Source organism: Phoca vitulina, unplaced genomic scaffold (genome assembly GCF_004348235.1).
Source record: "Phoca vitulina isolate PV1807 unplaced genomic scaffold, GSC_HSeal_1.0 scaffold2, whole genome shotgun sequence".
Classification (NCBI taxonomy): domain Eukaryota; kingdom Metazoa; phylum Chordata; class Mammalia; order Carnivora; family Phocidae; genus Phoca; species Phoca vitulina.
Genome location: NW_022589705.1, coordinates 99,155,155 through 99,172,060, shown reverse-complemented (window position 1 = coordinate 99,172,060; position 16,906 = coordinate 99,155,155). Strand labels below are relative to the sequence as shown.

General features: G+C 61.4%; 1 protein-coding gene across 1 annotated transcript in view; it reads left to right on the top strand.

The window, feature by feature from the left end:
• PRDM16 (PR/SET domain 16) overlaps nucleotides 1-16,906 on the top strand; it is a 312,060-nt gene that overhangs the window by 99,711 nt on the left and 195,443 nt on the right. Inside the window, exon 2 of the mRNA XM_032395196.1 lies at nucleotides 1,417-1,766. Coding sequence (XP_032251087.1) covers nucleotides 1,417-1,766 — 350 coding nt within the window. The remainder of the gene's footprint in view (nucleotides 1-1,416; nucleotides 1,767-16,906) is intronic.

The window sequence follows — 16,906 nt, the reverse complement described above, 5'->3', positions numbered from 1 at the left end:
CCTGTGCTCGAGCGTCCCCAGGCCCCACGCCGGGGCAGAGGGGGGGCAGGGAGGGGCCCGGGGGCAGGGTCCCTGTCCCCGGTTTCAGGCCAGTGCATAAGGGACTTGGGCAGAAAGGTCCAGGTCGGAGGTCGGTGGGCGCCCTTCGCTGACCTCCCCGTTTCCGCGCGGCACGGTCCACGGTCGTGTAATGTACACGTTCAGCTTTCAAACGGGACAGCTCATCTGGCACCTTCACGCAGGTGCGCGACCAACACCTCCCTCTCCGTCGGGAACATTTCCTTCCCTAGAGGAGACCCGTGCCCGAGACTCAGTCACTCCCAGGGCCCCTCCCTCCCAGCCCCCAGCAGCCACGGCATGAGTTCCGTCTCTTGGCCTTGCTTTTCTGGACACTTCCCGTGCACCGAGCGTGCCGCGTGGGCCTCCGTGCCGGCGCCCTTCTCCGAGCGTCCAGGTGCTTCCGCGCCACGGCGAGGTGAGGGGGTGTCCACGCTGAGTAACAGTCTGCTGTGTGGGCTGACGCATCTGTTTATCTGTCTGTGGATGGACAAGGGGTCGTCGTGCCCTTGGGGACTCCCAGCTGTCTGGGTGCCCGCTTCCCCTTCCTCTGGGCAGAGCTGCTTTCCTGGCTGACCGGCTACTCCTTGTTCCCCCATTCCTCCCTCGGCCCACATCTCCGGCTACTCCTTGTTCCCCCATTCCTCCCTCGGCCCACATCTCTCGGCCTCCCCTGTGCCTCGGGCCTGGCGCACATCCAGGTAGCCGTATCTTGGCACCAACCGTCTCCTAGGATGGACCCCAAAGAGAGGCCCGCGCCAGACCTCAGACCCAGTGACCTGCATCCCCGCGAACCCCACATTTGTGACCTCAGCAAACCTCTGTCTTAACTGGCCCTTAGGTCATCAGGAGCTCAGGAACCTGTCCCCCTGGCCCCCACCAAGATGCCCAGGGCTGCCCAGGTGTTGGAGCAGATTTCATACTAATCCAAACTCTGAGTCCTCCCAAGAATCTGAGACATGTCCCCCCTAATTTCCAACGCCAGACACAAACCGGAATGGTTCTGGAGAGACTATTTCACTACCGGCCCTGGGTAGGGTGCCCTCTCCGACGGCTCTCCCCACTGTTCCCAAACTCATGGAGCGTGGGCATCTCCTCTCCTTGCTTTCCTAAAGCAGAAGGGGCCAACAGGTCCTTGGGGGGCCACGTGGGGCCTCGCGGAGCCACACAACCCTGTGGAGGTTCTGAACGCCGCTTCCCCACGTCCCTGGAATGCGGAGCAAAGGGCGTGTCTCCCGGGCAGGGGGTGGCGGTCGGCGCCCTCGGTCCCCATTCTGCCCCGTGTCCCAGGTGGTCCCCACGTGTCATGCACGGGGGAGGGCGAGCCGCAGAAGATTGACGCTGCCTTGTCTCCTTCAGGTGACGGCGACATTGTAAATAACATGCATGAGCCCGACCCGGACCTGCTGGCTGGCGAGAGCGCGGAGTACGAGACAGAGGACAGCGTCGTATCCCCCATCCCCATGGGGCCGCTGTCCCCCTTCCCCACCAGCGAGGACTTCACCCCCAAGGAGGGCTCGCCGTACGAAGCCCCCGTCTACATTCCTGAGGACATTCCCATCCCGCCAGACTTTGAGCTCCGAGAGTCCTCCATCCCGGGGGCAGGCCTGGGGATCTGGGCCAAGAAGAAGATGGAAATTGGGGCGAGGTTTGGCCCTTACATGGGGGCACCCCGGGCCACGTGGAAGGAGGCAGACTTTGGATGGGAGGTGAGCATTCCCGTGTGAGCGTGATTGATCACGGCCATTTATCTTGTGTTCAATCTATTTATAAAGCCGGGCTGAGCAGCGCTGCCCGAGGCGGGAGGCTCGGTCGGAGAGAGCGCTCGAATGTCACATTTCCCAGGCTTATTTGGTCCTGCAGCTTGCATGACGCGACTCAGCAAACATCAGCGGTCCTCGTGGGCGCCTGTCAGCCCCCATAGGCTAGGCCTGCTCTCTTCCCGGAAATGTGTCTTTAATGAGCTCATGTCTTAAAACACCCGTGCTCCCCGTCTGGGTCTTAGGTGCTAAGGCTGCAGTCTCTGCAGAACCATGCAGATTAATGGAATGTCCCGGAACAGGAGTCTCTACTCTAGGGAACGCTCCTGCAGATGGGGGCCTACCTCCTGTAATGGGGGTGGGGCATCTCGTAAAACATGCCTGGTGACCTTGCTGCCCCCAGACGCCCCCTGCACGTGCATGCCAGAGCCCCCCGCCCACCGTGCCCTGGCCAGCCGGCTCTCTAAGAGGAGCCCCCACTTCTCATCCTGCCAGGGAGGGGCATCCTGCGGCTTAGATTTCCCTAACAACCTGGGCCTGGCTGACGGTTCTGGAGCCCCTCTCTGCGGTCAGGAGGGGGGGCCGCTAGGTGAGGGGCACCACTGTCCCCGAGCACCCGTCAAGGGTTCGGGGGTCTTGAGAGGTGGTCTTCGTGGGGACCACAAGCCCCATGGAAGTGTTCTCGCTGCTGCCCTGGCTGTTCTTCCAGCCTCACACAGCCAGTGCTTGCTGGTATTTTTGGCAGAGACCCTCCCTGGGCAGAAAATGCAGATGCAAACCCAGATTCCTTCTGGGCGTTTCACAACTTCCAAAAGTGCTTGCTGGAGGTCAGCTCTAGGAAGGGGCGAAGTGTCCATGGAGGGAAGAGGGCCCTGTGTGGCGAGGGGATGTGGCCCGTGGCGGCATGTGGGGTGTGGACGCTGGGGACATGGGGCGCCAGCTGAAAGCCCAGGGCCTTGAGGGTTTAGGTGAGAGGTGGGTTGACCAGATGGATGAAGGGACGGGAAGGCCAGAACCCCTGTGGTGGGAGCCAGTGTGTCCCCTGTGGTCTGGAGGTGGCCGACGGGGGTGTGCCGCTCAAGGTCGGGGTCACCTTCAGAGCAGAGCAGCCAGGGGCCTGGGAGCAGGGTGCGGTGGGTAGCAAAGGAGTTTGAAATCCCCGTGGCTCTGTGGGCACGTGGCTCTTTCGTGGCTCATGGGGTCGCCCCTCAGGGGACCAAGGAGAGCCTTTTGCAGACTCGGCCTGTCCTGTCCCCCCACCTGGCTGTTCGAGAGAGGGGTTTAAGGGTGTTTGTCGACACGCTCGGAGAGATGTGCACTGTGTAATTAGCAGGCGGCCTGCAGAGGGCAGAGGGTATGCGAACCCCACAGGTAACGCTTTGGATGACCTTGAGGCAACTTTGTGCTTGTCTGACCCGATAAAAGTTTCTGTTTGCTCTTTTTCTCAAGAAATGGTCTGTATCGCTTCGGCTCGCTCGGTGCCAGGGCTGGTTCCGGCTGTCACTAGGATCTGCCCGGTGCCTGTTGACTTTGCACATTGTTTATTCTCTGCGCACGTGAGGGAACGTTCTCCTCCACGGCGCGCCTCCCATGTCTGCAGCGGCCTTTGTTCCGTGGTCGTGACCTCACAGCTGCCTTTCATGCCAGCACTTAGGAATATTTGCCCACAACCCAACGTCCTCAGTGTTCCAGACGCACCCCGACATTATCTCGGCTGACTTTGCTTTCCTCGTGAGCTCGGGCACCGGGGACTTGCCTCTGTGACCCGCCTTTGGGCTTTGTGGCCTTCTGTCACACGGGGTCTGAGCCGCTGTTGTGCTGTCCTTGCGACCGAGGACCGATGCCAAATTGGGCTGGAAGCCTCCGCCTCCCCCGATGCAGGAGAGAGGGGAGGAGGCGGGCACCCTGAAAACTCAGGGCAGACCCACTTTTGCCTAAAATAAATAAGGTCTAGGCGTTTTTTTTCTGGCTCCCCGGACCTCAGTTTCGGCCTTTGGGGCAGGAAAACCGACCGTCGTCCCTTGTAAGTGAGCGCCTTGCTGGATTTCCCACATGTCCCCGCGGACAGATGATTGCGGGTTCCCATTGTTTTGTGCCTTCCTCTGGCAGGACCGGCGGCTCGGCTGCCCCTTCACAGTTAGGCCCTGTCCTTGCCTTTGCAAACAGGGCCCGAACCTGGGGGGGATCCCGGGTCTTTCTGTGATTCTGGACGGGAGAGGGGCCTCTGGGGAGCCCCCGAGTCATGAATGCTAATAAGGCACTTGAACCACGGCAGACCCCAGGGCCGTGGTCCCGCGAAGATGCCCTCTGTGGGTTGGCAGTGCACTCGTGAGACACTGGGATGCAGAGATTGTCAGCGCTGGAGGGTCGCGTCCGCAGGGGACGCCGGCCAGACCCGGGATGGTCAGAGGCAGGGCCCAGGGACAGCGCAGGTGTGCGTATCATCTTGGGACGCGCCGAGTTTCAGATGTGTAATTGCTCGCGCTCACACTGGCAATTAAGTATTATAAATCAGGGCAATTTGATTTCACTGCAATTGACCCACTATTCCTTTCCTGAGGAAGAAGCAGTGATGACATGTTAGCAAAGATGACAAAGGAGATCCACGGAGGATCCGGGACGGTCTGCACCCCGAGGGCGGACAGCAGCAGGTCTGTGGCCAGTCCGTGCTCGGGAGCCTGGCTTCTCCTGGAGGGCTGGGTCTGGAGGCCCAGCATGCGAGGGAGAAGCCAGACACTGGTTTAAAATCAAGGTCAAATAGGTTATTCTTACTGTCATTTGGGGACACCATGGAAACCATTCTCTTTCTACCCTGAGAGCATAATTCTTGTTCTGGACCATTCCAGAAAACAGTCCTGTTTTCTTTTCTCTTTTTGTAGTGTAGTTTGCTCATTATGCATCCTTCCCGCCGTCCCCACGCGGCTCCTCCCTCCCACATGTGCGTCAGACAGTCGGTGACTCTGAACCTCCTTCTCCTCGCTGCTTTGGGGAACACCAGGAAGAGACTCCCACGTCAGGCGGGTCCCCGGCACCCCGGACCTGGCCAGCCTGGTGGCCAGACGGGAGGGTGGGCTGCGTGGACACGGCCCCCCAGGATCCATCTCAGAGGGTGGTGGTCTGTCCCCCTGCCTGGGAAGATACCCAAACTCCCGGCCCCCCTCTGCCCAGACGCAGCCCGCCAGCTGACGCAGCCACCACTCACTCTGCCCAGAATAAATCACCCCGTGATTGCATTTGATTGCCCTGGGGTCTGAAAAAACAATGATTTTGATCATTTGTTGAGTAAATCATGACATTTATCATCGTGCTACTTATTTTGCTAATTAAGAGCTGGCTGTGAGGGACAGCCCAGAGGGAGTGGGCTCCTCGGAGGTGCCACCTGCCCCGGATTCCGGGCCTGCAGTGGGTGGGGAGCATCGTGCGGGGCCCCGGAGGGAGGCGGCAGGAGCAGGTTTCACCCTGACGGTGCCCACGCTCGGTTTGCTTCCTCCTCGAGGGCGCGTCTCCCCCAGAGAGCCCGCTGAGGGCAGCTTCTCTGGCACCCAGCGCATCGCCCGGCCTGTAACAGGCGCTCCAACATCAGCTGTTTGTTGAATGAATGTGTCTGCCTCTGTTTGAGAAGCTGGTGGAAAATGTTAACGTGAACTGAGGGGGTTTCATTTATCTGCAGAATTCACTCAAGTGGATTACCTCATCCCTTGGCTTTAGTTTCTGAATAGTAATATGCGTGATCATTTGTTCAATCAACAAACAAGCTGTGTCTGGGCCGGGCTGTATGGGAAGCTCTGGGGTCACGGGGGAGAGCAGGTCCGAGGCCTCAGGCTGCCGGGACTGCCACTGTCCATCTCACGGCCCCCAAGCCCCCTCCTCCAAGCTCCCCGGGGCCCTGCTGCAAGGCTTTGCTGAGGGCCAGGACCCCCCGCCCCCTGCGGACCACACGCTCCCGGGACACCCAGAGTCGCCAGGCTAGGCGAAGGCTCCCACCCAGCTCCGCACTCTCGGATGCTGAGAAATTTCTGTAAATTTAAGAGTATGTTACGATCCAGAACACACACCCCTGGAGAAAGGCCTGGGGTTCAGAGGAAGCTACGTCTCTATGTGTCCAGGCTTGCCCACCTACATGTATTTTGGAAAAGCAATGCTTTCTTTTCCGAGGTAGCCGCTGAGCATCCTTAGCATGAGAAGAAGTTTGGAGGTCTAATTTTGGTCCAGAGTATTGGCTGGCCATGAAGCCCAGTGGGCCCCGGGCTGTCCACTGTGGTGGCCGTCCAGCCTCTCACATCACCAGGACGGAGTCTCCCAGAGGGCTTTCTGAGGCGCTGGGACACACACACAAGAGCCGAGAACTAGCTTCTCCAACTACCGGGAAGCCTTCCCCGGCCCACAGGCTGGAGGCCACGCGTCCTGGGGTCGGTGGCCTTGCACCCTGTCTTCTCACTGGCCAGGCCGGGCGTGGCCGGGGAGTCACACAGACACCCCACGGGCTGCATCCATGTGGCCCCCGGCCTGAGGCCTCCATCTCCCCCTCAGATCCAGGGTCTCTGCGGGAACCTCTTTTCCTTCTTCTGCTCTGGCATTCACCCTCGCCTCAAACACCTTCGCCTTGTTCCTCCACATTCAGCTGCTAATCAGACCACGTGCACACAGACACACATGTGCACACAGACGCGTATACACCTGCATGTGCACACACACGTGCACACGCACACACGTGCATATGCACAAACGCACACACGCGTGCACACGCACACACGTGCATATGCGCACACGCGTGCATATGCACGCGCACACGCATGTGCACACACGCGTACATATGCACACACGCACACGCACACACGCGTGCACACGCACCTTTGGATTTTGCTGAAAGTCCTAGACTGGGTTCCCGGCCTCCGAGGGCAGGAGGCACCCTGTCCACCCTGCCTGGAGTTGGCAGCTCTGGCAGGCAGAGGGTCTCCAAAAACTGCCACCCTGTTGCCCAGGGTACTCAATCCACGGGGGGTCCAGAGAGGCATGGGAGGGGCCGCTGGGGATGGGTCGCCAGGAGCATGTGGGTACTGAGCAGACGCTGCCTGCTGCTGTTCCCGAGGCCAGCTCTCCCCGGGGGCCACCCCCGCCCACCGGGGGAGGCGTCCGTGCTCCCTGCGGCCCACGCATGCCCACGCACACTTGCTCACACATGCCCCCGTGCGGGGGCCATGCCTGAGCCTCCTCTGTGCGGCTCTCATGCTGGAGCAGACGCAGATGCGTGCCCCGCTGGGGTGGCTCTTAGATGGTCTCACTGTGTGTTACTCTCGGCATTCCGCCCATGGCCGTGGGGTAAGAGGTGTGGCCGCGTGGGCGCCGGGAGGGGGGCAGCGGCCCACACTGTGCAGGCCCCGCTCCGTGGCCCCCTGCCTGTCTGAGAGCCTCACGGGTTAAGTGTTCGAATGCAGTATTCTCGGCCCCAAGTCTCGGCCGTCCTTTCTCTGTGCGCACTGGGCACCGTCGGGCACAGCATCCCACCCCCCGGCCCCAGGAGTCTCAGAACCTCCCTGCTTTGCTGTCCCCTGCCTGGCACTGACTCACCCCTGATGCTTTCCACTCTGTCTGGGCGGCCTGGGGTTTTATTTTAGGCTGATATACATGGCAGGTATGTCTCCCCCAATGACTTTCTGAATGTGTTAGGAGGCACACCGTACATTCTGGAAGTCATACGCACGTGGCTCAGTGGATGCTCACACTGCTTGGAAACACCTGGACAGTCATGTGTTTGGGGCCTGTCCCTGGGCCGGCCGATGGCATCTGGATCCGAGAGGCCGCGTCCCGTGGGAAGAGGGCACGGCCTCAGTGTGCATGCCCAGAGCCCCACTCGTGGACTCCTCGCTCTCCAGGAGCCCCTCGGCACACACCCCATGCCATCACCCCCGAGCACCGTGACATCGGGTCCAGACGTTTCCAGCCCAAGAATGCCATGGGATTCTGCACTATCTTAGGCCCGGCTCTGAGGCGCGGGTATATAAGGAATTTCAGAAAAAAGGGGAGAGAATGACTAAGAATACCTCCCTGATAGTGTTCTCTTTTATTTCCTTAAGGGGTAATAACTCAGCCACAATCCAGCAGAGGGTACTTTCTTTAAATAGAGCATTCTGATTCACAAGCGAAAAAGGAAATAAATATTTTCTTTTCATATTCGAGAGACGTCCCCGAATACCAACTTCTTAAATGGTATTTTACCCTGTGCATCTCTCTCTCTCACACACACACCAGCAACAACCAAGCCCGCCCCTGCTCTGGAAAGGCTTGCTTGGGAAGCAGCACCGTGGAAAATCCTGACGGGTTGTCAGAAGGAAGAGGGCGGGAGACGGGGTAGAGGGGAGGCTGGCTTCCCCTCTGCTCTGCTCGGCAGCCCGTTCCCATGGGGCCCTGGCTCAGCCCTTCCTGCCGTCTCCGAAGGCCACGACCGGAGAGCCAAGTGCTCTGTCACCTCCCTCCCGTCTCTCTCTCTCTCCTCCAGGAAAATAGGGGATGGTACACGGAGGGAAGGTGACAAAGGCCCTCTGTGCTGGGCAGGACTGGCGAGGCCGGGGCGGGCTGACCTGGCCGCTGCTGTGTGGCCGGGTGTCCAGACCAGGGGGACGGCCCGTGGTCACTGGGTATGCACTCTGTGCCGCACGCTGTCCACACAATGCTCTTTCTACGCCCGGCCCTCCTTCTGCCGTCTGTAAAGGGATCCCACCTCCCAGCCCCGTGGGCGGCAGGGGGCCTGGCACGGTGTTATAGCCACCACCCCTCAGGGGGCCCTGCTGCTTATGTGGAATTCCCCAGACCCCAGACAGAGCCTTGGGGTCAGGATTCGGCTGTTGCCCCTAAGCGCCCGGGGCCCGGCTGGGGCTGAGATGCGTCCAGGCGGGAGCCTCGCGGCGGGACCGGCCAGCCGGTCGGCCTCTGAGCACGGTCTGGATCACCCTTTGCACACAAGGTTTTGTTTTAGCCCTGAACGAGGCCAGGGAGGGGCACACGCCCCACCCTGCTCACCTCGGGCTTGGGTCCAAGCTGTTGTGCTGAGCATCCTCCAGGGCACTTTCAAAATGCAGATTCGGGGTGAATCTGCTAGAGTCCGGTGGGGGTCCCTGGGAATATGCACCCTAACTAGCCATGGGAGCCTGGGCACTTGGAGGAGTCCCTTCTGGACCCAAGTCCTGGGGAAGGGGGGGCTTACCTTGAATTTGCTGCCCCTGCCTCCAGGTGCCTCCCTCCCCTGACCCCTGGGACTCTAGAGAGACATTTTCCTGCAGGTGTGAGGACAGGTAGCAACAGAGCCTTTCTTGACCACAGAGCTTGTCAAGGCCCGGTACAAAGAGTGGGGGTGGGGTAACCAAGGGGGCTGTCCCCATGAGCAGGGGACAGAGGGGAGCCTGGCCGCCCCAGCGTCACCAGCTTGAGCTCAGGGCGGCAGGTGAGGCTGGGCAAGGGGCTCCCGGGGGCTCTCACCCCCGTATAGTGGGCCCCTCCCGTGGCCGTGGCTGGGACAGCCACTGCTTCATGCCTGGAAAGCCCTGGGGGCACCACCGTTCTTGCTCTCACGGTGCAGGTGGGAGCCCGAAGCCCTGGGTGGAGGGGGAGGTCACGCAGGGTCTCATAGTAGGTTGGCATAGGGGTCTGTGATCAGATTCGGTGCCCTGCTGAGTGCCCCCGCGGTTCATGTAGCCTGCTTATGCCAGGGCAGGGACTCAGCCGACCCCTTCCCCCATGCCCCCAGCCCACGCGGACACCCCATGCCCCTGCCATGCCCGGTGGGTGATGGGCCGGCCACGGCTCCCCCATCCAAGGGGGTTCAAGCTCCTTTGTCTGCTCCCCTACGGCAGAACTCAGACTCCGCAGGTGGTTCTGGTGGCCCCCTCTGGGCTGACCCCGCCTGCCCGAGGCAGTGTTGGGGACCCACCTGCCAGGACGAACCATCTGCACCATCGTCATTTATACAGAAATCTTTCTATTTTGGAGACTCCCCAACAGCAGACCTCCCAGGGAGTAGAGTGGGCAGCGCTGGCCAGGGGGTCCCTGGGAAACCCCAGCATGGCCTTGGCCGTCCTAGGTCCGGCCGCTCCGCGGGCCTCCCTCTCGCTGGGTGGGATGAGAGTCCCAGGCGTTGCAGGCCATAAAAGGTCTCCCTGGGTCATGGGACAAGGGCGTGAACCTCCCAGCCAGGCCTGGCCTGCTTATCAGAGCTTCTCTCCAGTTGAGAATTTCTGTGACCGGTCACCCCTGGGTTAGGAATGTGTTCTCAGCATGTCACGGGCCACCTCGGCCTCAGCCAAAACCGAGGGTGACACAGTGGGTCACACCGCTGAGGGACCCCTGCAGGTGCCCGCCCTGCTCGGCTCAGGGCTGGCGCAGGGCACTGTGCGTTCCGTCCATCCTGCTGGGTGCCGGGCGCTACGACGCGGCTGGTTTTGCCCCGATCAAGGGTCCGATCAGCCCAAGGCGGCCTCTCTGTGGGGGAGCGGTTAGCGTGGGCGCAGGACCGGCGGGGTGGGGGGTTATGGCTGCAATCCATGGAGGGTATGCTCCACGCGGCGCCCATCGTGCCTTTCACACCATTTAGAACCCAGTGAATAAAACAGCTTAAAATGGACTTTTAAAGTCAGTCCTCAGGATTCACGCTGCTGTATCTGGGGGTGTCTCCTCCTCCGAGAAGAAAAATGTTGAGAGTAGAGTGTCCAGGTGGCACCCTCCGGGGCGCCGGGGCCCCGACACCTGTCACACGTGTGGCCATTTCCCAGGGAAGTACTCAGTGGCAGCGCCCGGGGGCCCTCGCGGTCCAGCCTGTGTGTCCTTCTGCCGCGGGGGCCACCTGAGTCTGGCTCGCCGATGGCACATCCCCCATCTGGGCTAATGCCCAGTCTAATTGCACACCCCATTGTGTCCTCTCTGCTTGGTCGTGTCCCAGATACCCACATCACTCCTGGCCCATTTAGATCTTTCTAAAGTCCGTCGGGCTTATCAGCACAGTCATTTCACGAGGAGCTAAGATTTCTGCCATTTAGGCCCGCGGCATTGTCTGTCCCTGCGGCAGCTGAGATAAACCCTCACCCAGAACAAAGTCGCCGTGACCTTTTACAAGTAGGAGCGGCCTTGTTTCCCTCTAGACTAATTTATCAGCCTGCCTCTCAGCCAGGCCCTCAGTGGAGGCCCCGAGGCCGCTGCCAGGAGGGGACAGGGATTAGGATGCCTGGCGGGTCCTCGTTTTCCATGGGCAACTTGGGGTCCGGGCCAAAGCAGGAAACGGCCGTGGGAAGTGCAGGGACTGGCCCGGGAGACACAGCCAGGTGTTTCCCAAAGAGGGCAGGGCCTGTGGGTGGCCGAGCCCCCTCCCCTGGCCACCTTCTGGGCCAAAGGTGATCCAGACAACAAGTAACAATAAGGATACGACATGGCCTACAGGCCCCGGCACCCCCAGGATTAGCCACTGAGGTCCAGGAGGATGGCCACGGCTCTGTCCTCCCTCCTGCAGGGGCCAGACCTCACACGAGCCAGCACGGGCAGCGCTTTGGCCTGAGGGCCTTCCCGAGAGCCCATTTCTAGAAGGTTCCTGCTGCTCTGGCGAGTGGTGTTTGGTTCACACCGGGGCATCCCACCGAGTGAGCTTGTAATAAGCCTCGTGTGTGAAGGATCACCTGAGGCTCCCCACCCAGCTGGGCACTTCTTGCAGCCAGGCGAACGGGCTGAGCCCCGGAGCTCCCCGGGCATGGCATGCCGACCTCCAGGGCTTGCCAACTGGGGGGGAGCCAGAGGACGCACCGCTGTGGGCCTGACCGCTGCCCAGGCTGCCGCCGCCCTGCACAGCCCTGGGGGGCCCCAGGTGACCCTTTCTCAAATCTGAACTTTCCAAGGTGACTCTGACCCCCGGCGGGCTCAGGGTTGCAGCCCCACCTTCTGTCTGCCTCTCCTTCTGTCCCCGGGGAATTGGGAAGTCTCAGGCCTCCACCTCCTGGGCACACACAGCAGGCTGTGATGTCAGACTGCCCGCCGAGCTGACGATGGAGCCTGTCTCTTCACGGACGCTGAGGGCTCGCCTCCGTCCTTCTAGCTGGGAGAGGCCACGGTGGCGACTGCCCAGGCTCCCAGGGGCCCCTCTGTTGCTCAGCTGCACAACCGGACGTCCCCGGTGAGGGCTGGCTTCAGGGAAGGTGAGCCTCTGCCAGCTTTTTACGGCTCCGAGGTCTGGCCTGCGGTGGGACACCGCCGTGGATGTGGCCCTTTGCCCGTGGCTTCCTTTAGACTCAAGCACAGTAGGAGACCTCAGAGCCGTTGGCGGGACCTGAAGCCGGAGCTTGGGGCTCCTAAACATGCAGTGGGAATTAGAGGTGCTTGCCTTGTCCTTGGCCTGCCTGGTCAGGGGCTCCAGGACGAAAATCCTGCAGGACATGCCGCCGAGCCTCCATTTCCCTGAAAGTCCTCCCGGGAGGGGCCGCCACCACGCTTGGCACCGACCTCCAGCCCCACACCAGGAGACGGCAGGGTCGGGGAGAGAAGGGTGGGGTCGGGACTAAAAGTAGATCCAGGTCACATCCAAGCCTGGGTGAGGACCCCTGGGAAGGCAGATTCCCTCAGTGACTGATGTCCCTCTGTGGACAGGGACCTCGAGCTCTGTGCCCTCACGTGGGCTGGAGGGGATAGAAGAGGGGTCTGTTCTGCATTTTGGTAAACACCTCCCAACTCCATTAATATTATCATAGGAGCTGCCATGCAGAAGAAGACACGTTCCCTTGTCTGTGCGGTTGGCATTGTCTTGGGGGGTTACCCTGGAATCCCATCCAGGGACACGGTGGCCGAGAGGGGCATCTCCACCGACCTCAGCCCCAGCCTGTCTCCCGGCCCTCTGGGCATCTCAGCACCTCCTCCCCTCCTGGGAGTCACGTGGCTCGGGGGACACAGTCCCTGACGAGGTCTGCACTCCACCGCTCACGACCAGGGCATCCATGCCAACAGTGGGGACGCGGGCTGGCTGGCCGTTGGGAGCAGTGGGCTCAAGGCGCCTTGCAGAAGCCGAGGGTGGTGGTCTCTGCTCTTAACCCCCACCCCCGCCGCAGGCCCCAGCCCCCGGACGTCAGCCGAGCGTGCGTCCCTCCAACGGACCTCCAGCCAGACCGTGAGCTGGAGCCCATGGCCAGGGCCTGTCTGGAGATCCCCAAAACCAGGCCGCGTATAGCCTGAGACGTGAAGCCAGAACTCCTGACTCCTTAGGGTCTGTCTGTCTTGGATTGACTCCCTCGTTTACTGGATTGAAAATACATTAACGATTGGGAGACCCGAAGCAGCAGGCCCTTCAGGCCCAGGTGGTCTTGGTGGCACCAGGCTCCAGCTCCCCCGCCCGAAGCTGCACATTTGTTGTGGCCCCCGGGGCGGGTCCTCTGTGCCAGGACCATGGCACTGGAGCCCACGAGGGCGGGGTCTCCCACCCTCCCTGTCCGGCAAGCGGACCTGCCCGCTGCAGAGGACTGGCCTCCTCCGCGGGCCGTCACAGGCACCCCAGCCCCTCTGGCTTCCTTGCTTGAGTGGTGCCCACTCATCAGCGCAGATGCCACACGTCCAGCCGTGCCCTGTGCCCTCCGGGGCTGAGGTCAGGGAGGACAGCACTTCCCTGGGGCAGCCACCCTGCTCCACCTGCTCGAGGGCATTCCTCACGTTCCCTGGGGTCCAGGCTGGGCCCCCTCTTCGGGTGTGGCTGTCTGCTTACACCCCCTTCCGAGGGTCCCGGACTACACAGCTCAGTGGTCCTCACTGATCTCGGGGTGCACTGCCCAGGAGGTGGCTCCCTGGGAGGTGTCATCCTGCCCCCACCTTACCTCCAGGTGGATCTTCATCTTTTCCATTACAAAAGGGAAAACTGAGTCTCAGGAAGGGTAACCGATGCTGTTAACAGAGCAGGTAAACTGGGGCGTCCGGTCCAGCCGAAACCTGGTCTGTTCACTTTGCTTCACCCATTTCCAGTAACGGGGAGCCCCTCACTCTGGGACACGTGGGAATGCGGAGGAGTCTGCACGGCAGGGGTCAGGGCCCAGTGTTGTACACCTGTTCTAAGAGCAAGAAGGCCCAGCCCGTCCGCCTCTCGCGTGGGGATCACCTGGCCTGCGTCATGCCCTCTAGTACTCAGCAGGCGAGAGACACGACGGCCATTGGAAGACTCTGTTTGTCCCCTATAAGCATCGGACAGTTTGTGGGGTTTTCCGAGATGGTGTGGGAGACAGAGGAAGGTGGCTCAGACCCCAGATGCTGCTGAGACTCAAGCCATCCCCCCACTGGCCTCAGTTTCCCCACATGTTAAGCAAGAGAATGGACACCAGTCGTCCCAAAGGCGCCTCCCATCCGCAGCCTGTCGCCTGAATACGCTGATCTTCGCGAGACGGGGGTGACAGAACAGCCGGGAAGAGTTTTCTCTAACAGAATGTGGCCATGAGGGCAGCGCACCCCCGAGCTCAGGGCCGCGGTTCTCTCCACATGGGCATTTTGTCCCCAATGAGCCCTCTGACCCCGAGGTTCCCGTGGACCTCCTCCCGGGCTCCCTGGAACCGAGCGCCTGGCTCCTTCCTTCGTTTCTCTGGGCCCTTGTGCAGAAGGGGGCTCGCAGCAGTCGTCAGAAGTGACCTCCAGACAGTTCCATGCACCCCCGCCCGGCGCTGGACTAAGTCAACCATGAGACACCTCAGAAGAAAATGACCTTGGTGCCCAAACATTCTTGGCGAGCCTTCCTTCTACAGTGCTTTCCAAACAGAACACCTGAGGGGAAAGGAGCCGAACGGATGACAGAAAGTTCTGGAACCCGGAGCACCTGACAGCGAGGCGGGTGGCTGCCGCCCCCAGTGAGGGGCCTACGCTATCCCCGGCCGCCTCTCCGTGGGACCTGCCCCACGTCGTCCCCAGAATGTGGCGGCCAGCTAGAACTCCGTGGCATGTAGACACATCGCCCCAGGACCTCCGGCTTCATCTGCACGGTGGGGTGCAGGTGTTCCTTCTCTAGGGGCACCTGTCACGTTAGACGCGGGCCGCCCCACCCCGGTGTGGTCTCATCTCTACTAATCACATCTGCAATGACCCTATTTCCACATCAGGCCCCGTTCTGAGGTCCCCGGGGTTAGGACTTTGACATGTGAATTTGGGGGGACAGAATTCACCCCATACAGACCCCTTAGAGATTAACACCTGGGCCGGGTCATACTCAGTAGCGCAGGGAACGGGAAGTGGTGCTGGGGGCCCGTACGTGGTGCTGGTGCCCGAGACCCCGGCCCGGGCGCGGAGCCTGCCTGACGGGCAGTGTCTGACACAGAGCATGGCGCCGAGAGACCCGGGAGGGGTGTGGTGAATCACAGCACAGATCATGACAGCAGCATACTCTTTTAGGGTTAGCGTTTTTAGCCAATCCCGACATTTTCCATGTGGGGGTAACAGCAGGGGAATCGTGTGGGAGCTGGCAGACCCGGCCCCTCACCCCGGTCTGTGCTTGTGCCCTGGCCAGCCTGCGACGCTCCCTGCAGGGCTCCGGAAACGTGTTCCTCAAGCAGGAGACGCTGATTTGGGGGGCAAAGAGATGCAGCGTCAGCCCATGAGAGGGGAGTGCTCGTCGGGACCAGAGCAGCGCGAGACCCCCACCCGCTGGGGAGACAGGTCCCCCAGAACCAACCGGCGGGGGCACCTGGACCCCCTCGACACCGCCCATCCTGAGGACTCGCCCAGCTCCTCCCGGAACCAGCGCCGGGCGAGGTTGGGGGTCAAAGGTGCGGCTGTTTGTGTTTTCAGGTTTCCCGCCAAGGCCACGCAGGCCCCGGGAGGGGGTGCGGACCAGCCTCGGAGAGGCCGTGCGGGCGCGTGTCTGCGCTCTGCCGGACCCCAGGGCTGCTGACCCCGGCACCGGGGGTGCACGCCCCCGAAGGCCCTCGGGAGTCTCGTTCAAAAAGAAATGGTTAAAAGTGGGCGGGCGGCAGGAGAGCGTGGAGACGGACAGAGGCCCAGCGGTTGGCTAATTGGAGAGCGGGACCAGCGCGGGGGGAAGGCCGCGCACCGGGACAATGTCCTCCGGAGCCGGGGGCTGGGAAGGCCCGGAGGGATTGTTATCGAATTAGTTGAAGTCAGAGCCCCCCTGAATGAGGCAAAGCAGGAAAGGGGAAATGAAGGCCCGGGTATAATGCGGCCTAAATGAGGGGCCCCATTCACTGCTCATGAAAAGGCTCCGGCTTCTTTTCTTGGGGAAAGGGGCGGCGAGCTCACTTTTGTTTGGCTGGGGGCGGGGGCTGCTCCTGGAGGATATACTTACCTACAGCCAGTGACAGGCAGAGGGCGGGAAAAGGGGGCATTGAGAGTAATCCCAGCGCCCGGGAGGAATGACAGCGGACACAATCACACGCACACATCAAGGGCGCTCCAAAGAGCTCCTTCTCCTCTCGCTGCACATGTCCCGGGAGGCTGTGGGCCGGTCGCGCGTGTCAGCCGTGCTCGCCCGCCAAGGACGCCTAACCCCCAGCCCACCATCCTCTCCAAGGATGGAGATTTAATACGCGCTCACGTGGCGGGTTTGCGTCTCGCGAGTTGAGTCAGGGAGTGATGCTTCGGGAAGTTGCCCCCAAACCCACGGACAGAGTGGGGGCGGGGGGGCACGGGCTACACGAACACTAAATACCCGACAAAGTGCTATGCTCACTAAATATTTGTTGAATTCACACATTAATTAATTTTCCAGATGAGATTTTCCTAATCCGTTTTTTAAAGAAAATAAGGATTAAGTGCGAGTCTGGCCGTGAGGCCGGCCTGGTGGAGGTGAGAAGCAGCGTGGTGCTCGGGCGTGCCGGCTGGGCGTGCAGCGGGCGGGACGGCCTTTCCTGCATCCTCGGAGAAGCTGATTTGCTGTTGGAAGCCCACCCACAGCGGGGGGCCGGCACCTCTTGGCCCACTTGTGCGCCTGACCGTGTGCAGCACGTGCCAGTCTTAACCGCCGGCACGTCCGCATCCCCCGAGCCACCATCTCGTGGGGATCTGGGCGTCACAGGGATCCAGAGGGCCCCAACTCTAGAACTTGGCACAGAGCGGCCGCGAGGCACACCCCCGAACCCCAGCGG